We start from the raw sequence: 22533 nt of genomic DNA, 5'->3' as shown, positions 1-22533 counted from the left end.
GATCTTTATGAAGTGTCCTTTTGGGGGTCTAGATCTTCAAATATGAGTTGGAAGACCCTTTTCTTTTATTAGTTGCTAAGCTCTTTATACTTTTACCATATTGCGGCAGGTTAGAAGTCTGAGCTTTATTGTCTTATGTTATTGAAAATCCAGATTCCCGCTGCCTTCTCCCTCAGGTCAAGATTTGTCTGAGAATACATTCTCATTTCTCCATGTACAAAGGCTGTCTGGAGAGAGGCAGAAAAAGATTATGACTGTAATATACTTAAATCCAATTTATTTGCCTGACTAGAAACTTCCACACTTCACAATTGCTTCCTACCGAAGGTTTTGTATTTAATTCTTTCATGGCAGCGAGGAGTGATCTCAGGTACAGCCGGCTGCACACCTGAGCTGGATGGAGCACAGCAGAGGAGACAATGAAAATAGCAAATGCACATGCTTAGTTTCCACGTTCAAAGTCTATTTCTGCTTCAGAATAATGAAATTGAGATGGATCTTTAATGCCAGCCATGCTTGGGGTATTCACACCCCCTGTGAGCAATAGGAGCCTGGGGCTGTGCAGCCATGGCCGTGCATGGGCACTGCCCACCTTCCTTGGGGCAGTGGGTGACGCTGCTGTGGGCACAGCCCTATAGCACTGCTGCCATCCCAAACTCAGTGGAAAGGGATGTGGGACAGATTTCCTGCAGCCTCTCCATGGGCACCGGTGGCACCGAGTGCTTTGTGCTATGGCCAGGCAGGAGGCGGATGGGCACCGCTGCCATCTGATCAAAGAGCTCCTCAGCACTGAGATCCTTCATAGAAAGCAAAGCATATTGATAGGTGGGGAGCCTTGGAGGGGCTGCAGGGCCTGTAAAGCTGTTATCCCCAGCAAACGCCAAAGCTGAGGACGTGCTTTTGCAAAGAACCTGGGCACCAATTTGTTTGCTTCTGAACTTCTGCAGTGTGTAACCTTCAGGTGCACGTGGGTGCTGTCTGTGAGAGCTGCAGCTGCCCACCTCTGAGCTGGAATCGTACGGTTCTTCTCCTGTGTGTCTGCAGCACTGTCCTTTAGCTGGGGCCCAGTGCATCCACAGAGCTGAATGTTCTCATTTTCCTTTCAGCCTTTTGGAACAAATTCCCCTTTCCCACTTTTTCACCCAGTGGGGCTCTGAAATCCTAACAATTAATGCTGGAAAAGACTCCTGAAGTCACCTAAGCCCATCCCTGCTGTCAAGGCCGGATTACTCGAGCACGTATGGAAATTAATGGGAAGAGGAGGAGCAGGAATGAAGAATTGACCCACTCTAAAGCTAAAACTGGGGGAGAAAGTGGAGATTGTTTGGAATAGGTGTTGTAGGTGAGGTGGCTTTGCCTTGGTGAGAGTCATGCTAAAAGTTGGATCAGAAGTTTGTTCCAGTTTTAGCTGTTATTTCAGTCATGCTTCCTTCATTTAAAGCCCTTTTCTTTTTCCTCTTTTGCTAAAGCTGATCTCACAGCAACAAGGAGTAATCTGAAAGGCTTAAAATATTCAGTATTTACTGCCTATTTCAATCACTAAGCAGCTGTAATTGCATATGAAACATCTTTGGTGGCTTCTTTGCCTATTAAACAATGCGTTCTTCCTACGTTTCTAATTACCAGCAGGAAAAATAGGAGGAATTTGTTTCCCAGCTTCCTGCATGACACACAGACAGCTGGAGCTGTGGGGTCTGCAGGGCATTCCTGGGAGAGGGCAGAAGTGCTGAGGGCAATCAGACAACAGGGAGCTGCAGTAGAATGGGGCCGTGCCCAGGCACAGTTGCAGCCCTGGGCAGCCCCACATGGCTCTCTGCTGCTGGTTCTGCTTGCCCTTCTTGGGGACGTGGGTTTTGTCACCTCTGTACAACACAGGTGCTCGGGGCACCTCGTGGCTCTGTGCATCCTCAAGAGGAGCATCAGCCCTGTGCCCATTGCTCGGGTTGGAGAGGCTCCTCCAAAGGAAGAGGGATATCAGCCGTGATTTGTGTAGAATGCATTACTTATGGCCATGCAGCTTAAGGATGTGCTTGAACCTAATTAGGGAGCACTAATTGGCAGCCCTCGGTACGCCCTGACTGTGTGCGCATTGCCTCTGCCCCGAAGGGCTCACAGCTCAGGGTCTGTGCTCTGTGGCTCCCCGTGGCTTGAGCCACTCCCTGGGAATCTCAGGATCAGAACATGAAAGATGGGCAAAAGCAGTCCCGAGGGGATGGCTTTCTCATCTGTGACACAGATGGGTTATTGATGACATTCTCTTCTCTTATTTAACTGCCTGAGATGATCTGAGAGAGATGGTGCGGATTGATTTAAATCAGTGAGTCAAGTAACTGCTTTTAATCATGGCTTAAATCACAAAGTGGGGAAGTGGGGAGCCTGGCAAAAGACATGGGCAGCAATTGATTTTTGGCATTTGCTTTGTGTTTGTACTTCTTTAGTTTTCAAACAAAGGTTGGTTCTTTCTGGTAAGGTAGTGGAGCCAAAATTACCCTGCTAACAAATCCAGCGATATATATATATATATATATATATATTTTTGCATGGTACCTTCTTGTGTATTTTGAGAACAAACTTTTATTCATATATTTATATTTAAAAATGCACCTATCTGCTTCCCAACAGCTGGGTGCAGAGCGGTGTTTCTTCTCAAGGGCAGTGCTTGGTATGCAGCCATTCCCACCCAAAGGCCCTGGATTGTCCAGACCAGAGCACAGGGCAGTGCTGGGGAAGGTCACTGGCTGTGCCTGCATGCACCAGGGCTGTGTTATGCACAGCTCTATGGGTCAGGGTGGCAGCAGTCAGCAGCTATGGGCCAAGCCTTCCCCCAACTCCCTGTGGTTTATGGATCAGTAGATACTAGCCTTTTGCATACGGATATTGGGCTGAGCAAGAGAAAGTAGTGCTGTTCTCTCTCTATACTAATTTTCTCCATTTCAGTAGTGAGGCTGAACCCTTTTGTGTTCCCAGCTGATCCCAAATCATAACAACTTGGCATAGCATATTTCCAGTGCATTGAAGAGAAGCACACAAATTATAGAAACATGGAGTCTGGAAATGAGTTCTAAGATCACCAAGTCCATACCCCAACCCATCCCCGCCATGCCCGCTTAGCCACAGTTCAGCCACGTCTTGCACTACTGGGGGCTCTGTGCCAGCAGCACTCACTGGTTTTACACAGGGTTGGTCACTGGTTGAGCCCAACTGCTGCAGCTGGTGGGTAAAGGTTGCAGTTTTCCTCTCAGTACAATGGAATGTGACATCTTCCTGGAGCCATGCATAGATCCATAGAACAGCCTGGGTTGCAAAGCAGCACAGTGCTCATCCAGCTCCAACCCCCTGCTGTGTGCAGGTCACCAACCAGCAGCCCAGGCTGCCCAGAGCCACATCCAGCCTGGCCTTGAATGCCTGCAGGGATGGGGCATCCACAGCTTCCTTGGGCAACCTGTGCCAGTGCCTCACCACCCTCTGGCTCAAAACTTCCTCCTCATATCCAACCTAAACTTCCCTGTCTGAGTTCAAAACCATTCCCCTTGTCTTATCACCATCCACCCTCACAAACAGCCGTCCCCTCTCCTATTTACATGCTCCCTTCAAGTATTGGAAGGAATGCATGCTGGAGGATGGATGCAGCACAGTGCTGTGGGAGCCTTGGGGTGGTTGGGAACTAGGTGTGCTTATGCCCAGACCCTCCAAAGAACAGAATTCGGCCCTTAATGCTCTTTTGATGCATCTCTTTGTATGCAAATAAGGTTTAATTTCTGAACTTTAAACAGTTTGTGGGTTAGTTTATTGGAGTGCTGGGCTGTTAAGCTGTATACTCGCAGGGTCCGAGCAGGGTGTTTGGAAACCTTGGTGAATGTTATTTGTGACGTTAAACAAAGTCAAGAACTTCAGACATCTGGTGTTCACCACAGAAGGAGGCAATCAAAACAGAGACATTTTTGTAATCATACTCAGTAGTCTTTTTATGGGAACTAATTGCTAAAATAATCTAAAGATGTGGATCAGATTATTAATGAAAATCATAGCCAGCAAGCTACTGTAATGTACATCCCTACCTTTCATAAAGCAGAAGGGAAACTGTATAATGTGCTGAATAGCCCTGGGCTTGTGTGGTGCCAGAATCCATACTCTGAAATCTGTTGTCTCAGCGGATTGAGCTCTAAGGGAAGTATTAGCAGACCTACTGCTGGTTGGGCTGGAGATGGTAATATTGAACTCCGTTCTTTCTGTCAGATTTTGCTATTTTGCAGTGGAGAAACTCAGTGTGAGTTATTAATGAATTCCTTTTAATATGAGTATGTGCAATGCAGCTGGACAACATCCCACATGAAGTAGATAGCCTCCAGCACTGGTTTTCTCGTGTTGAAGGACATGGTGCAGTGAGAACTATTGGTGATGGGTGGACAGCTGGACTGGACGATCTTGTAGGTCTTCTCCAGCCTTCGTGATTCTATGATTCTGTGTTAACATAGGAACAGAGGGAAGCCAAAGTTGAGTGGCAACAGCATTGTATTGCAGGTGTTTGAAACACCCCAAGCATACCCCAGAAAGTCAACGGCCCTTTTCAGGCCCTGTGCAGCCTAATCCAGTGGGATGCAGCACTGCCCGTGGCAGGGGGTTGGAACTAGAAGAACATCAGAGTCTCTTCCAACCAAAGACGTTCTGTGGTTCTATGAGGACAGGTGGAGCACAAGGACGGGTCTGGCTGCTGCTGTGATGCTTATGTCAGGCTGGGAGCTGTGCTCACCTAAAGGCCCTGCACCCAGCTGCCCTGATGTGAGCACAGCATTCAGGGGCAGCCCACGCTGATGCAGGAGTGGGATGTTCTGCTTTCTGCTGTTACTTTTCTCTTCTGAAAGCCACGTCGAGCCTCAGCCCTGTCACTCGTGTCCGCTTGCACAGCTGCTGCTGACTTCAAAGGAAGTCCTGCTGGCAAAACAGCTACAGAATTGTGTCAGTAGTTTATTTGCTCCCAAGATGGTGTCTGTTTAGAGAATTAATGAAGTTAGAATATTAAAATTCGGTTTACATAAAGCTAAGAGTACTCTTAAAACACTCCATTATCTTGTAAATGATCCAAAGTTTGTAACACTTACAGATGTGAACTGAGCAGCATGCAGGAGGCAAGTCCTTTCCAGTAAGGCAGCCTGGTCTGTAATCCCACTTACTTTCTTGTTTATTCACACTGGTGTTGAATCACAGAACGGCCTGGGTTGCACAGGAGCACAGTGCTCATCCAGCTCCAACCCCTGCTGTGTGCAGGTCACCAACCAGCAGCCCAGGCTGCCCAGAGCCACATCCAGCCTGGCCTTGAATGCCTGCAGGGATGGGGCATCCACAGCCTCCTTGGGCAACCTGTGCCAGTGCCTCACCACCCTCTGGCTGAAAAACTTCCTCCTCATATCCAACCTCAACCTATCGTCTGCTCTTTAAAACCTGTAAGTCCATGAGGCTTGGCTTTGCTGTTCATGCCCTTCTGAGACAAAGCAGATATGGCACACGGGGCTGTGGCACAGAGGGTTGTGGGCAGTGGGCATGGAGGGATGGGTTGGGGTTGGGCACGGGGACCTTGTAGGGATTCTCTAACCTCAAAGATTCTGGGATTCTAAAGCTAAATGTATCCTGTGCTTGAGTCTGCCCAGTCTGAGACTGGTGAACTCCAAATGGATCACTTTGCTTTGTATTCATTACTCATAAATTCTATAAAACTTCAGCTGTTTGCTGTTCCCTTTGTGTTCAGATGTGTGCTATGCAGCATCTACTACAGGTTCTGAATTATTGAAGACTCAATGATAGCAAAGCCCAGACATTTGCTATTTTCAACATACAATCATGGAAAATATTGATTCTGCTCCACTCTAATACCATATCTATGATGGTATCCAGAGTGACTGCTATTAATACAGGGCATCATTTTGCTCATTTTGAAACAAGCATCTCTTACACATCAGAATAGTGTTTAAAGCAAATTCTCCCTTCCCAAGTTTTCCCAGCCCACAGTACTTCTGTCAGACAACAACTCATGTCTGCATGGTGCTGAGTAGGCACTGAGATGCAGGGCACCCACTGCAGAGAATGACATCTTTTGCCTCATGTATCTCAACAGCAGCAAGAAGGACCCCACATTCCCAGTCCTGCTGGCCAGCATCAATACTGAGCTGCCTGATGGGTTATTTTGACACGTGAAATGATTTCATTTAACAAATAAAAATTAAAAAAAAAAGGACTGAAAAGTCGTAGCCACTTTCCTGAAGTACCTGTGTTAGACTCCAGTCCAGGGAAGTGATTTACTGCACAATAAAGAGGGACTGAGAACACATCAGGATGCAAAGATCTGCATCCTGGAGTCAAGTGTCAGCAAAGGTGCGAAAGTGCCAAATAGAGGCAACCCTAGAGCAGGCAGCTATGCAACCCTAGAGGCAGCCATGAGTAGGCAGAAAATGTGGAGTGCTGCTTACTAACTCATCTAAATTATCTCATTTTCAGGGTAACAACATACCTTTGTTAAATAACACATTTCTGTTTTCCTTATCTTTCAAATCTCTTTAATTGTTGCTCTTCTGCACTGTTTCCTTCCTTAGCATTTGCTCAGCAGGCAGCCCAGGGCAGGGGATGGGCTCTGAGCACCTGATGAGCTGTGGGTGTCCTTGCTCACTGCAGGGGGTGGCACCAGGTGGCCTTTACAGGTCCCTTCCAACTCGAACCATTCTATGGCGATTCTGTGATGATGCAGGTGCAGCTGTGCATGTGTTGCTGCCCCGCCTGGGCAGGAAACTCTTTGAAAAGGTAGGTAATGGCAGGACAAGGGGAAATGATTTTAAGTTGAAGGAGGGAAGATTTATGCTGGATGTCAGGGGGAAGTTCTTTGCTATGAGAGTGGTGAGGTGCTGGAACAGCTGCCCAGAGAGGCTGTGATGCCCCGTCCATCCCTGGAGGTGTTCAAGGCCAGGTTGGATAGGGCCCTGGGCAGCCTGGGCTGCTGTGAAATGTGGAGGTTGGTGGCCCTGCCTGCAGCAAAGGGTTGGATCTTGATGATCCTTGAGGTCCCTTCCAAGCCATTCTATGACTCTATGATATGATTCTATGATAGCAAGCAGAGCAAGTGGAGACTGGGAATGCAAAGAAGCATTTGGATGCCCCCTGTGCAGGTGCCTATGTTAATGCAATGAAGAGTTAAATATTAATAGCAGGATTTCACCTTGGAGGTGACCAGAAGCCCAGGGCTATGGGGAAGGGGATGCACAGTGAGCTGTGTGCTGCTGCTTCACTGCTCAGCAGCTGCTCCCTGCAGTCTCTCATACCTCATAGTGACTCACAGGCACTCACAACCTGCAGTGCTGTGCTGCTGCCCTGAGGCTGGGTCCCCATGTGGGGCGGCTGCATCCCAGCATAGGAACTCTGCTCCATCCCACCTTGTGGGCACACAGGTGAGGAAACGCCTCCTGGCTTCTGCAGGCCTTCCTGGGACTTCACAGGCCTCTCACTGTGCAATTACAGGAGGGTTTTAGTCTGATTATACATGAAAAACTCCTCTCTGTAAAGAAATTCAAAGATCAGAGGCATTTTCTCTCAAGTATTGCTCTGCAATTGGAACACTCCTGCTGCTTGGTACAAAACGTTCCTACAAGGCTCTACCAAACCCTTACTTGATATTTCCATTGTTAGGTTTTATTTCCACCCTTTCTCTATTTAAACATTAAATTTGAGCAGTTCAGTTCTACCCATTTTTTCACTGAAATCCAGCACAGAAGTTTTAATTGCAGCCGGAGCAGAGTGCGCAGTCACAAAGCCACAGCGATGGAGAGCCTTAGCAGGACTACAGACTTCAAAACCGAACACAAATAAATGACATTTTTGTCCTTCAGACCTGGGGAAACGCGAATGCAAATTCTATAGTCTTATTTTTTTCCTGATCCCCGCTATTCTCTAATCTTATCAAATGTATATTCCTGTATTCCAAGTCAGTCTGATGGAGCAGCTTGCTGTAAACAAGCAGCATTAGATTCTGCCGAGCGCATTTCCCTCACAAATCCAATTTCCCAATCTCTCGCTGGTGCCGCTTTAGCCGTTCCTCAGTACATAAAGTGCTCTCTGCACACTGCATTGGCCGTGCTTTACAGCAACGTGCAGCACAAGGCCGTCGCGCTGCGTGCTGCCTCTCTTTGGCAGCCATTCTCAACGCGCCCTGCTTTTGCCGTGTCCCTGTTTTCCCCATCCAAGAGAGGTGATGCTCTCATGACCTGCAAGAGAGGAGACTGCTCAGCACCGGCCCAGCACCCAGCACCTGCCCAGCCACAGCATGCCCAGTCCCACTGCTTGGCTGTGAATGGAGGTGCCTCGAGGTTCATAAATCTGTATGCAGCGCTATGGGTTCTCTAACAGCAATTCGTTTTAATTACGTGAGACATAAAAAGACCACCTACAGATGAGACAATACAGCCGTAAGATTCTCAAGGTTACTTTGGGGAATACTTCATAACTGAAGTATGTTTTCCCCGAGGAATTACGCTACCATTTGATTTAATTTTTAATTTTTACATTTTAATCAAAAATAGATCAAATGGCGGCGTTCCCTCCTGGGAAACATACATCAGATGCGAAGCAGTCCATGTTCCTTTTAAATATGTAAAGCTGCCATTTATGTATAACTCATGAATGACACCCTGTGTTGCAAGCAAATATCATGTGGTGATTTCTATATTGTTTCAGTAACAAGGCTGTAATCACACACAAATATCGCCGTGCCCCATCCTACCAAGCAGATGGCATTCAAAGGGGGGACTTCAGAAGCTCGCACGCTTCACTCCAAGAGCCAACAAAGAGCCACTGCACGGTGAGCGCGTGGGCACTGGCACAGCTGTGGCACTGCATGGAGCTGCCTGCTTGCAATCCTAAGGGCTGCTCCTTGGAAAGTCCCACTCGGATGCACAGCGTGTTGTAGCACAGGGAGGGGCGTGGATGTGGTTTAGTGGGGGAAAAACTGATGGTAGGTAGATGGATGTCTTGGAGGCCTCGTGCAGCCTTGGTGTTTGTAGGAACGGAGAGCAGTGCTTTCTGACCTGATTGCAGTGTGTCACAGTGATGGAATGGTAAATCTGTCTTCTGAAGCTGGAAGCAGGACCTGTAATTTGACAGCAGGTGAGGTTCGGATAAATTAACATCTGTTGGATCTGCATGGGATTCTTCCCATTGTTTTTCTGTTGAAAAAGAAAGCAAGAGGTCCCATGTTTTTTCTTGCTTGTTCCAATGTGGTTGCCTTGAATCACAGAATCATAGAATGGCCTGGGTTGAAAAGGACCACAACAATCATCTCATTTCAACCCCCTGCTATGTGCAGGGCTGCCAACCAGCAGACCAGGCTGCCCAGAGCCACATCCAGCCTGGATGGGAGTTTGATGTGTGAGAGAATCTGGAGGTGTAACTCTTAATTTTATAATTACTGCCAGCAATCAAAGCCAAACAGCATTCTTACTGTGTGACTTCTGCCTGCCAGCACAGGCTGTCACACTGAGCTCTCAGGAACCACCGTGTGATGATCTCAGGGGAGATGCCACAGTTTGAATACGTATACAGCTTCCCCAATTAACTTTGACACGAACACCATTCATTCTAAATATCATTTTCAATGTATGTGTTGCATACATTTGTGTCTGTCCTGGTCCTGTGCAGACTGCCTGCAAGCTCCACACATACTAAACCAAAAGCTTTGGTTTCTTCCTCTTTGATGATGAAATCAATGTGTAGTTACCAGCAAACAAACAATTATGTGAACGTTGAAGTCTAAAGCAACTGAACTCAGTGCATAAATTTTACATAGCAAGGATAACAAGTTTATTGTTTTCATCAATAATACATTCACCCTATCAACTTCACATTTGCTCTTGCACTTTCTTACGAGGCTTAATTCTCTCATCTTAAATGTTCCATCTGCTTATCTTTATACAAAATGTATCTACAGCCAAATCGTGTTCTTCTCCAGGCTGCTGAAGCCGTTTTCCTCTCAGTGCATGTAGGCATTGGTGACAAAATTAGACAAAAAAGCAAAGGAGTTCTGCACTGTCCTCCCCTTTCTTACAGTGTCAGAGCTCCTGGGCACAGCTGTTACCTTCCCAGGAGTGTTGGGCTGTGCTGTGTGGCCAAGGTTACACTTTGGGCAGTCTCCAGACTGAAGCCAGGGAGGATCAGGTTGGTATCACAGCAATGTCTGCTCCAGAGAGCGGCCAGGCGCTGGCACAGCTGCCCAGGGGTGGGCAGTGCCCATCCATGGAGGCGTTCAGAGCTGCAGGGATGTGGCACTGAGGGACGTGGGCTGTGGGCACGGCTGGGGGCTCTCAGAGCTGCAGCGGTGCCCGGCGTGCAGCAGTGGCTGAGGGATTTGCTTTGGAACCACGCAGCTATGGAGCAGGGTGATAATCTACATAAAGCAGTGAGATCCAAGGAGGGCAGAGCTTAGATTCACAAGGCAGCGTGACACCTCCATTTCTACCTAGAGCTGCAGGAACGCAAGTCTGATGCTAAGGTGCTCCAATTAGGTGAGGAAAAGCAAACTCTGGAAAGGCAGGTGGAGACGAGTTGAGAAATGGGCACTTTTAACTCTCCATTACGCCGAAGCTGCAGAGAGGAATTATGTTGTTTCAAAGTTTCTGTGTATCATTCATGTTTGTGGGCAGTGAGGGGAAGAACCGGGTGGGCTACATTGTACAAATGAAGCTACATAGTATATAAACCCCAAAGCCTTTTATTTACCTTCGTGCCTCAGTGCCTGCAGAACACAGTTCAATTATCAACGGCAGAACAAAACCAGACAGTTCGTACTGTATCCAAAGGTGGGTTTAATGCTTCTGCTTTTGCAACAACTTATAAAATACAAAGTTAAAAATACTATATCATTTTCATCTGAATTAAAAACTGATTGTATGCTTTACTATATACACCTAAATAAAGTATATTTTAGGTTATTTTGTGTACAAACCACAGCATTAAGAAAGATAAAGAATCGTATTTATCAGTCAACCAACATGGCATAGTTGTACAAGGTGAAGAAAAGTCCTACAAAAATAGTGCTGAGGTTCTGCTGCAGGTCTGACACCCATCTGCTATAAAGGAACATCCACCATCCCCAGCTGCACGGCCCTCAGCTGCACCTGATGCAGCACGCTGTGATTCTGGCTGAGCAAATCTTGAGGCAGATTACAGACACAGCACATCTACTGGATCAAACAGCAAGTCTCCACTGTGCTGGACTATTTCAGCTGCAACTCATTTGTGTCACGGCTGATGTATAAATGCATCTAGCCCGTTAAGAGGCATGGGGCAAGCAGTCACATCCTTCCTAAGGATTCACTGTGAAGTTTGTGCAGAAGGAGCTTTCTTGTTTGTTTATGTTTTAACCCCAGGCCAACTTAAGGACTACCAAAAAGGAGGGAGCTGCTATCAAAACTAGACAGAGTCTCTGCTAATCAAGCAGGAGCAAACACACATCTGAACTGCAGTCACACTGGAAATGCTTCTCAAACAGTGATGATGCCAACGTTTACTTAAGAAGAAAACTCAGGTATGACGCTCTCCTGATGCCCAATATGCTTTGGTATTAACAAATACGAAGGCAAAAGTACTGCTGGAAACCATCAGTGTGTCAGTAATTGTGATCTGTGATGTTCGAGACTGAGCTGTGAGATCAAAAAGGGTTTCCCAGAACAAAACAGGTTATCAAAAACCTGTTGTAAGAAGTGTTCCCATTCAATGCCAGTCCTTGTCTCAGCCTTTCCCCACCTGCTGTTGGGCACACAGATGCCGGCTGCTCCCAGCCCATCCAGCCCTCTTATGGCCACAGAACTGCTCTGACATACCCTGCATCGCGTTCCTGGGGAATGCAAAAGGCTGTAGTTGAACAAAGACCCAACCTGGGACAATTCTACTCCTGTTTCTATAGCATTTAGATCTTTGAAGTATACACACGAGTAACAGAACTACTGACCAGTTAGATCTGAGATAAAACGCAGCATTACATTTTGAACAGCACAAAGAAGGTACCCATGTCCACAGTGCAGGTTAAAAATAGCACAACGTTCTCCTGTTTTCTTGAGCTGTAGAGATGCAGTAATCTGCAAGGACAGAGCTGAGAGTCACCGTGGACAGTGCCATAAAATACCTGCACAGGGCACAGTAACGATGAGAAGACTGATACGAGAAAATTGCATTAAAATCGAACAGAGTATGACTTCATGGGGGCTCTGTAATGCAGCCAGGAGGAACTATGAGCAATCCTGTGAGTTATGCATGGTGGCACCTTACAAAAACCAAGCAGTGGTTACTCTGAAAGGAGAAGGATTGGAAAGAGCCACAAGGATTGTGAAGAGTTCTCATTCTGACTGTATTCTGCTGACTAAAATACGCTCAGGTTTTTAGCTAACAGAAGAAATCTATGCACTGTTATCTATTTAAATGGAAAATCATCCTCTGAGTCTGACGGTTCACAGTGTATTGCCTGTGCATTAAAAGCAATATGGTGCTTCTTTGGTGCAATATATTCTAGCAGAAAACTTTGTGAACAAGTCCAAGTGTCATTTCTCTTCTTAAGACACCTTAAATTTCGACTGCATACTGCTCTGCTAACAGCTGCTTTCCAGCATTGACACCCAACAGGTTCTGAGTCATTTTGCAGTGACTAAACTTTTAGATACCTTTCAGCTTTCTACACTCAAAGTAACTATCTCAGTTTTTACAGCACAGAAACTGAAGCTCAGCCATCTTTTCTCTTGGCTGACATGGCTGAAAACAATTGGAAAATCTTGTAAAAATGAACTGCCCACAAAATACAGCCTAGCTACCCAGTAACAAATACGCAGTTGCAGAGAAAACGATGTGTTTAGAAACCACTTTACTTTACTCTTTTGCACTCTATTATCAGGATATTGGGAATTCACTCATGCACTACTATCATTTCAATTGAGCACATGTTCCTTTCCAGCTTGGATAGATACTATTGCTTGTACCAACCTGTACTGGGAGCTGGAGAGCTCAAGATGAGTTTATAACCTTCAAGGTAACACAACCATTGTGATTCTCAGTGATGTGATCTCTGAGCAGCCTATATCATTGAAGGAAGCTGGGGGTGTTTGAAACAACTGGCAGAACTACATGGGAACTGCTGAATCACGGCCTGAACCTCTGATTGATCACCTGAGGCGAGCCATGAGCCAGCCAGAGGAGCACAGGTGAAGGCAATTCAGCTGTGCTGCCAGGCTGCACCCCTCCTAGACCTATTGAAGAGCTGGTTACCAGTGGGGAAGGATCTCTGCTGGAGATCCCCTCTTCTGGTGCTTTCTATAGGTGAGCCTAGCGTATGGGTAAGCCTTCCATTTATTCTCTCCTATTATCCTAGCCTACTTTGCCTAGTTCTCTTGTTCTTTTTGTGATTATAACATCTTAGTATCCATTGATTATACATCTTAATATCCATTGATTATACAACTACAGAATCACAGGGGTCAGGGGAACCTCTGGAGATCTTCCAGCCCAATCCCACTTTGCAATGATCCATTTCCAAGGGATGTAAAATTTGTGTGGGATTGGAGGATATCTATTCTTTCCTAACTAACCTTTCTGGGTGTCAGTTTAGTGCAGCTCTACTTAATAAACTTATCTCCCCACCTGTCGCTTAACCAAATTCAGTAATTATATGATATTCATCTACTTGGGATGAGTATCTTGTTAATAAAAGCCAACTCAGTGCTCACACTACAGCTACAGCTCCACACACAGTATGGGCAGTGTTCTAGGACTGCGATAAGACTTCTCTAAGAATTTCACATTGCAATAAACACCACTGGAATAGTGATCTCTAAAGACCTGTTAGTAGACTTTTGCTACTTCAGATTCTATACTGAGTACTGCCCTCAGAACAGGAGAGGCTGGAAGCTGTTCTGCCTGCCTTGCTGCTGGTGGGCTGAACCCTGCCCAAAGGCTGCATGGGAACAGGGGACACTTCTGACAGTGGAGATTGCTTTCTTCCTGAGCCTTGGCAGGTTGCAGAAATTTCCATCTAATGCAGAGGGTAAGCATGCTGCTATTCTGTTTTGAACAGCAGCCAGTTCCATTCCAGAGCAGCCACTGAAGTGTCACATCCAAATAACACAACTTGGATACCTTCAGAGTTTAAAACCTGCAGGTGTTTAAAAATTACATAGCATTGCAGACTGCCCAAATGTTGATTAAATTATTTGTGGCAAGCCAATAAGATCAAGTTGGGTAAGAAGCTGAAACAGACTTGTTCTAGTATCACAACAGTTGGAAAGAAGGAATCCCAGAGCATCAGATGGTATCTTCAGCAATTTGAGAGGACTGTGTAGATCTGAAGCACCGCTCGCCTTTGCATCATAATGTTGTTCAAATAACACTGATTTTTTTTCTTTCAAGTAGTTATCTGTCACATTCACAAACTGTGCTTATTGTAAATCAAGTAAGAGTTTGGCATGTAGGAAAGATACCTGAAATGGATGCATATTCTGGATTTTAGAACAAAATAAGTTTCAGTAGGCTTTTTACTGGCCTTTGCATAGCTGTCAAGCTGATCAGCTCTCTATCTAGAACTGAAGAGTCCTCCCTTTCTGCCCGCTTCTATACAATTGAGGCAGAAGTGCAGGCCCACTACCAATGTGAACACAATGACAACCTTCATGAGCATCAGAGAAAGTGCCTAAGTGAGACAGTGAAATACCCTGTATCAGCACAGCCTTTGGTCCAGGGCCAGGTGAAGACTGGGCCAAAGGCCGAATCGGCTTAACTGCTCCAAAAAGTTAAATGAGAAACGTATTTTTTCATACATATGAGATACCTTAAGTACAAAAGCATTTTTTCAAGTGTAAAAACGGTGGCATCAAACGGCGTGATGGAGGAGTGACACACAGAGCAGCATGCTGAACATCTGCCATGAGTGAACGTACTCCAGCTGTACGCTGCTCACAGGTGCATTTCCAGACCCCAGCAGGGGAAGCAGTGCTGCTTATCTGCTGTCTGTCCATCTCTAGCAGCCCAGGATGTGACTGAAGTGTCCCTGAAATGACAAGATGGTATGTGACAAGATTATCAAAACCTGAAGCTTTTTCTCAGTATCCATTTTCAAACGTGACTGTAAAAGAAACAGACAGTTGTGCTGACAGCACCTCAAATGCTCCCTGCTTTCCCAAACAACTCGTGGACAAAGGTTAAAAACAGCTGCAACTTCAGTACTGCTCTCATCTCAAACTGTGGCTTAATGCACTTCTGCTGTCCCTTCTGAAACGTGTGGCAGTGATCGTGCCTACAAAAACAAGCTTCAATGTTAAGAGAGCAAGTCAAGGAGTGATATTCCCTTTGAATACACTTTGAAAATCATGGCATATCGTGTAGAAACAAAGACTTACATGCTTTCAGGAAAGCTGGTGTGAATGAGGTTCCTCATGCAAAGTACAATGCTGAGAAGACTATGCAAGATGAATCACCTCAGTCCTGTATGCCTGTATTCTGTTTGTCTTACTCCAGTGTGAGCTTTTATGCTTTTGAATTTCCCTCCCATCAGTAGCATACAGTTTCTCTAACATTATTACTATGAATAAGCATTGCAACATTATTTATTTTGCTACCTGGAGGCTCTTCCCTTAGGGACATTTCAGCTGTTCTGAAGGACTTCCATGATGCATCTTATTCATTGTGACAAGCTCATTTTCCCAAGGTGAAATTTTAATTCTGAAGAAAATTATCAGCTTACTACACATTTTATGCTCAATATAGGCTTTTTATTATTTTAAGAATGAACATATTACTAATATAAGTCCTACTAAATTTATCCAAGTGTAACCGTGTTACCTACCACGTCATGGCTGCAAATCACTGATGATCTGAAGGAAACACAACTGACAGATCTGTACAGTCAGTTCACCCACAATTAGAGGAGTTGTGGATAAATTGTGCTGTGGATGCAAGGACACCCACATGAGCCAGCTTCTATCAGGGTGGCTTTATGAGCTCAGCACAGCACGCATTCAGATGCACTACAACACAATCCCAGTTGCTCTAGCCCTGTCTTTGTGCCTGGCATTATGTCTAAACCAACAAACCCTGCTGACTGAAAGCCAGAGTCAAAAAGAATCCCTCCCCTCTGCAAAAGCACACCGTGGTGTGCAACCATGGGTGCAAAAGCAGTCACACATTTCTTTCATCCAGATTGTTCCAGGCCCATGACTCAAATAATGGAGAACTGAATATATACACTAACTTGATTATTCCATCACCAAACACTGCACCTTGCTCCTTGAACTCTGGTATTTGACACCACGCAACAGACGTCGATCAACTTTGGCACCGCTACAGGGAACATCAGGGAAAGCAGAATCTGAGTCAGTCACATTTTAGATCAGCCAGCTTTGAGCAAAGCAGCTTCTATTTCAACTCATGGTATGAGTCTAATTCGGCAAGAAGTCTAGCAAGTAGCTATCCAAGGGCTCCAGATGTTTATGACACCAACTTGAGTCACTATATTGACAGCACAGGACAGTTAAATGGGAGATTCCAGTTCTTCATTACACCCAAATAAATGAATGCTTGTTGAAAAGGTGAATTATATATCCTAAGGCATCTGGGTTCCTAATTATGATTTGAAGATCGTTACACAGTAAATGCCTTCTCAGCTCCCATAGGCTTAATAGACTTCTGATACTTTGGTTGGTCAAGGAGGGCAGATTGAGGTTGGATGTCAGGGGGAAGTTCTTTGCAATGAGAGTGGTGAGGTGCTGGAACAGCTGCCCAGAGAGGCTGCGATGCCCTGTCCATCCCTGGAGGTGTTCAAGGCCAGGTTGGATGGGGCCCTGGGCAGCCTGGGCTGCTATGAAATGTGGAGGTTGGTGGCCCTGCCTGTGGCAGGGGATTGGAGCTTCGTGATCCTTGAGGTTCCTTCCAACCCTGGCCGTTCTGTGGATCTATGAAAATCTGCACAACTGAAACTGGAGGAGCACCATAACCTCCTTCAGCGTTCTCAGCCGTTCTCTCTGGAGGTTTGGCCTTTAATGAATAGTAAAACAGAAAGTGCTTAAGATAACCATCACCTTTACGTGGGAGATTGCAGTACTACCACTGCAGTGTTCTTCCATACTATGCTGTGCCAAATCCCAGCTGCTGATTACAGCCTACACAAATAAAAAAGCTGTTTTTACCCAGCGTACTTTCCATACTGGAGTGGCCCAGAAGACAGCAATACTCAGCTGTCCAAAGACTTGCACTGCTATTCTGAAATGTCAGGCTGCCTGAGCTGAACTTTGCTGGCTACTAGTTCCTTAGCCAACTTGTTTAAAGCTGGGTCTAGTATAAGTGTAGTGCAGTGTAAGATGGTGTGCTGTATATCTGCTCTTTGGAAAGGAACTATCGAGTTAGAGGAAACAGTAAGAAATAGAATGGGAATCCTGAGTATTTTGTTATGATTCCGTAAATCAAAGAAGACATAATAACAACGTAGAGGAAGTTGTATGTTACTGTTTGCTTCAGTTACTTCCTAAACTCTGCTTTTTAGTGTGAATGTGAAAAATGTGTTTGCAGTCTCCATATTTTCCAACTGCTGCTGAAAACATATTAGTTTGTGCTCTGCTGGCATACCTCCGAAATGCTAAATCAATCTGCCTTCTTTTATTTACATGCTTTATTCCTGAGAAATGTAATTGTGGTTTTTATTAACTTTGTGTTTTATGGATCTAATACTTAAGAACAAGTCTATCTTTTATGCCACAGAAAGAAGGTTAATATACTTACAGATTCTCCAGCAATACATCTTGGGCAAGGCTGGGCAGTACCTCTGCTTCCTTGGTTTTCAAAAATCTAATTAATAAAAACATGTACAGAACCATAAAAAAAAAGAACAAAAAAACCAATTACTTGCAGTTTTATTACAAAACTGGCTTTAAATGCCCTCTAATAAATAGATATGTTGACGGTGTAAACATACCATAGAGTTTTGCTTTGTCTTTGTAGCCCAAGGACCACAGCCAGAGGAGACTTTCTGTTTAGAATCCAGCTCCATAGCACAGTCAATGAGGCGAGCATCAACTTCATTGGGAATGGCTTCTAAGGGCTTGCACACTCGCTTCTGAAAGAATAAAAAGGAATATATGCGTGTCTTTACAAGGCATAGGCCGTTGGGTACAAGCCTGCAGGATTTGCTTATGACTGACAGGGATCTTATATTCACTGGGATGAACAGTCAGTGCAGCGAGTTAGTAAATGCAGCCTGCAAGCACAGGGCCAGAGCACAAACACTGCATGGAGCACCGTGCCTGGCGCTGGGTGAGCAGGGACGTGTGTGGATCTCACTAAACATCTCTGAGCCTCAGTTTCAGAACGTGGGGAGAGAAGGCCGGTGGGAAAAGAGGATACGTCACCCTCCATTAGCATCTAATTTCAGATGGGGCTTATCAAAGGAGCAGATCATGGGAAGTTCTTAGAAACGGCTAATTAAACCACGGAAACGGAAGGAAAACCCCGCAGCCAAGTCAGACAGCTATGAAGACATCTTTTGTAATGGTTTATTTGTGTCTTTTTCTGCAAACTGTCCCCTTCTTACAGCTTTCCTCTGCTACCCAAACAATCGGCTTCCTGCTTCTCACCTGAACTGTTACCTGGTGTTGAAGGACTTCTGGATTTCCTGCAAATCGCTCCAACTCTGGAGCATGGGCTGTGCTAAGTGGGGATGCCTTTCCCACAGCTCTTGGCATCCCAGTGCAAGATTGGAGGTCTGCTGAGATAATGCCTCAGTGTGCAAAGCGTGTCATGAACCCAGAAGGGTGAGGGGCAGCTGTGGGGCAGGCACCAATCGGGATCCCTAAGAAGGGAACTGCCCTTGGCCTGTGACTGCACTAAGATGCTCTTTGAAACTGTAGCAGCACATTAATAATAATGAGAAATATCAGAACTGATGCAGACGTTTCAGGGCCTGGCTCTGACCGAATCCCAAGGAGGTGCACACGCTTTTGAAACAACTTTCTGAACAAAGTTTGTTTAAGGAGCAACAACATTCCATCTCACTTAGGATCTCACAGGTGGGAGAGGCATTGCCACAGAACTGACAGACTATAGAAGCACGGAAACTAAATGAAAATGTGAATACATTATGTAAAAATAAAATAGATCAATACAACAGGAACCTCAGTGGAAAACAGTTGAAAGGAGCACGCTATCAAGGAATATAGGATACTTGGACGGGAAGTAAATCAAAAAGTGAAATATGTATTGTAGTAAGAAAGTGAATAATGTAATAATAAAAAGTCTGAGGAGGTCCTCCAAAGGCAGATTGCCTTCCACTGGAAAAATGCTCTCCTCCCTTTGTTGCAGCAGAACTTGTCCTTTATTAAAAGCTAAAGCGTGGTGCTACAGCAGCAGAGCCGGCACGGTGTGTGAGATGAAGGAACAGAGCAAAAAATGACTCACTGCCACGTACCAGAGGAAATTTGGCTCATTAAAAATAAACTCAAAGCATTGTTTTGGGGGAGTTCAAGACATCTAGCACCAGTGACAGGAATTCAGCACACAGAGCAGCTGGCTGACAATCCTATCACAGCGATGCCAAGACGATCTGTGGGAATTGCTGGCAGAGCTGGCTGCAGGGAAGGGTTCACTCCTGGAATTCTCTCTTAGGAAAGAAACAATCGATACATCAATCCTGCCTGTGAACGGAACGCATTTAGCACAGGGCTCAAAGTGCCTGTGATGAGTAAGGATCAATGAGGGAGCCGGTGAAAAGGCAACCACGCACTGCGTCAAAATGACTAATTTTGTTAGGGAGAGACTGTGGTACATCTCCAGCTTGAAACGTAGTTGGAGACAAGCACCAGCAATTCACAGCGTGTCCCAGAACAGGCAGAAAACAGGGCTGCTCGCAGAGCAGATGTTCTGTCACTCTCTCTCCCAGCTGGCAAGTCCTGGGAAAACACGTGTGTTTGCTGAAAGGATGAAGGCCTCGCAGCTACGAAAAGTGAAACCAAGGTTGCAGAACGCGGCTGGGAGGGCTGTCCCGAGTGGGGAGGGTCCCCAGGGATCACGACTCAGAGCGCCGCGCTCCACGCAGCGCCGCCTCCAAAGGCCTCCGCGTCCAAACACCGCAAACGCTCCAGCACGGAGCTCCATGCCGCAGGACGTCACTGAAACGCGTGCAGATCGCCGAGCCGACGTGCAAAGATCAACCACGCGTCCCTCCGTACGACGCACAGCGGGAGCAGAAGAAGCAGCGGGGAATCTTTGCCATCGACAACAGCGTTCAGAACGACCTCTAGGCCGGGGCTCAAAACACCGAAGGGCCGAACCCCTCCTCGTCGCCGCCAGAGGGCTCTGAGCCCGCCGCGTCCGCCCGGGGCCGCCATCCCCCGCCCGACCCCCGGCACTCACACGCTCCGGTTCTCCCGGCTCCGGCTCCCGCAGCCCCCGCCGCCCCCGAGCCATCGCCTCCATGGCGGCGGGGCGGCACACGCGGCTCGGGAAGCTCCGGAGCCCCGCCTGGACCCGCTGCCGCTCCGGGCACTGCCGACCTCCCGCACGGGGCGGGGCCGGGGACGGAGGGCAGCGTGCCCGGGCTTGGGGCGGTGAGCGGAGCTGCCCTGGGGGAGGTCGCTGAGCCGCCGTAGCTCGGAGTATCGCGGAAGGAGCAGAGAGCAGCAAGTTTTATCTGCTGTTATTTCTGCACGTCCTGAGCAATAACGGCGCTGTAGGGCTCCTCCCTACGTCGGGGTGACGGGGATGTGCGGGAGTGCAGCGCGGTGCTGTGGGGAGTTGGGATGGGTCAGGCTGGAGAAGGAGGGAGCGTGTAAACAGGAGGGGGAACGGCTGCTAAAGAGGATGGATAGTGATAGGATAAGGGGAATGGTTTTAAACTGAGACAGGAGAGGTTGAGGTTGGATATAAGGAGGAAGTTTTTAAGCCAGAGGGTGGTGAGGCACTGGCACAGGTTGCCCAAGGAGGCTGTGGATGCCCCATCCCTGCAGGCATTCAAGGCCAGGCTGGATGTGGCTCTGGGCAGCCTGGGCTGCTGGTTGGTGACCTGCACACAGCAGGGGGTTGGAGCTGGGTGAGCACTGTGCTCCTTTGCAACCCAGGCCGTTCTGTGTTTCTATGATTCTATGATATGATTCTCCTGCACCAGCTATCTCCCACCAAAAGGGAGAAAACAAAATGCATGGGAGGAAGTGTGACCTAGCAGAATCCAACAGAGCTCGTCACTCCCTGTTGCTGCATGTCACAGATAATATTAGTCTTCCTTTTAGGTTTTTTGGGTTTTTTTTGTGGGTCTTGAGACCAGCACAGGCTTAACTCCTCTGTCGGGAACATCTAATACTCCGCTTGTCTGTTCTGCTCTGCTAAATCAAGCTATTTGCATTGTCAAGCTATCCCTGGCATTCCTTCCAGTGCTTATTCTGCACTAGGGATCCAGTTGTACTTACACAGTATGCTCTGTCACATTCTTTGAGCCTGAGGGTGCACCACAAAAAATTAATCCGCAGATTCTTTTTTTGTTGTTGTTGTTTTTAATTTAGCAATTGACATGCCTGATAGGAAAAAAAAAAAGATAATAAAAAAATAACCCTAAATCTGGGTAATCCAGTTTGCACAACATCTGAAGCATAACTCATTGCTGAGTTTGAACCAAGCCCAAATCCATTCACATCAAATCAGATTTATTTAATTATTTCAAACCACCTTCCAATTCCACCCCCAAGAGCCTGTTTATGTTCCTTGCCAGTAGAGCCAGTGCTGCAGACTGGCTTCCCATTTTACATTCACGTTCTTAGAACAATAGGATACACTACAGTCAAACAAGCATTTTGTGACACAGCCATCTAAATCTGCTAGAGTACAGCAGGTGAAAGGTTGGGAAATGTCAGCTGCATAGCCCCTTCCCACTGCTGTTACACCAAGAGCTGCCACATCTTAAGGCAAATTTCTGTCTTATTTAAATCACAGAATCAAAGAACGGCCTGGGTTGCAAAGGAGCACAGTGATCATCTCATTTCAACTCCCCTGCTGTGTGCAGGTCACCAACCAGCAGCCCAGGCTGCCCAGAGCCACATCCAGCCTGGCCTTGAATGCCTGCAAGGATGGGGCATCCACAACCTGAACCTATCTGAGAATACTTGCTCTTTATTTCATAGTGTTCACGCTACAAAATCTCTTAATCTTTCAAATCTACACAGTCTGTGATTCTGTGATTCTTCCAGACCAATTTTTTTAATCTTGTGTCATGCATCTGTGAGTGCAAATATAGAATCACAGGATCACAAAATTGCCCAGCTTAGAAAAGACCCTCAAGATCATCAAACTCAACCACAACCTAACTATGCTCCCCTAACTCTAACAACCCTCTGCTAAATCACGTCCCTGAGCACCACATCCAAATGGTTTTTAAACACATCCAGGGACGGTGACTCAACCACTTCCCTGGGCAGCCTCTTCCAGTGCTTAACAACCCTTTCTGTAAAGAAGTTTTTCCTGATATCCATCCTAAACTTACCTTGCTGCAAC

General features: G+C 46.4%; 1 protein-coding gene across 1 annotated transcript; it reads right to left on the bottom strand.

Moving 5' to 3' along the window:
* Positions 1 to 10815: 10815 nt before the first annotated feature.
* Positions 10816 to 20537, bottom strand: CUNH10orf143 (chromosome unknown C10orf143 homolog). The gene is made up of 4 exons (XM_052677073.1): positions 20407 to 20537; positions 17975 to 18115; positions 17782 to 17847; positions 10816 to 15058 (listed from the first exon to the last, which is right to left on the bottom strand). Exons 1-4 carry the CDS (start codon positions 20467 to 20469, stop codon positions 15029 to 15031), a joined length of 300 nt encoding a protein of 99 aa, XP_052533033.1. The 5' UTR covers positions 20470 to 20537; the 3' UTR covers positions 10816 to 15028.
* Positions 20538 to 22533: the final 1996 nt, after the last annotated feature.

Source organism: Tympanuchus pallidicinctus, unplaced genomic scaffold (assembly GCF_026119805.1).
Source record: "Tympanuchus pallidicinctus isolate F22 unplaced genomic scaffold, pur_lepc_1.0 scaffold16, whole genome shotgun sequence".
NCBI classification, from domain to species: domain Eukaryota; kingdom Metazoa; phylum Chordata; class Aves; order Galliformes; family Phasianidae; genus Tympanuchus; species Tympanuchus pallidicinctus.
The sequence above is the reverse complement of the archived record's forward strand: the minus strand, read 5'-3'. Positions and strand labels throughout refer to the sequence as shown.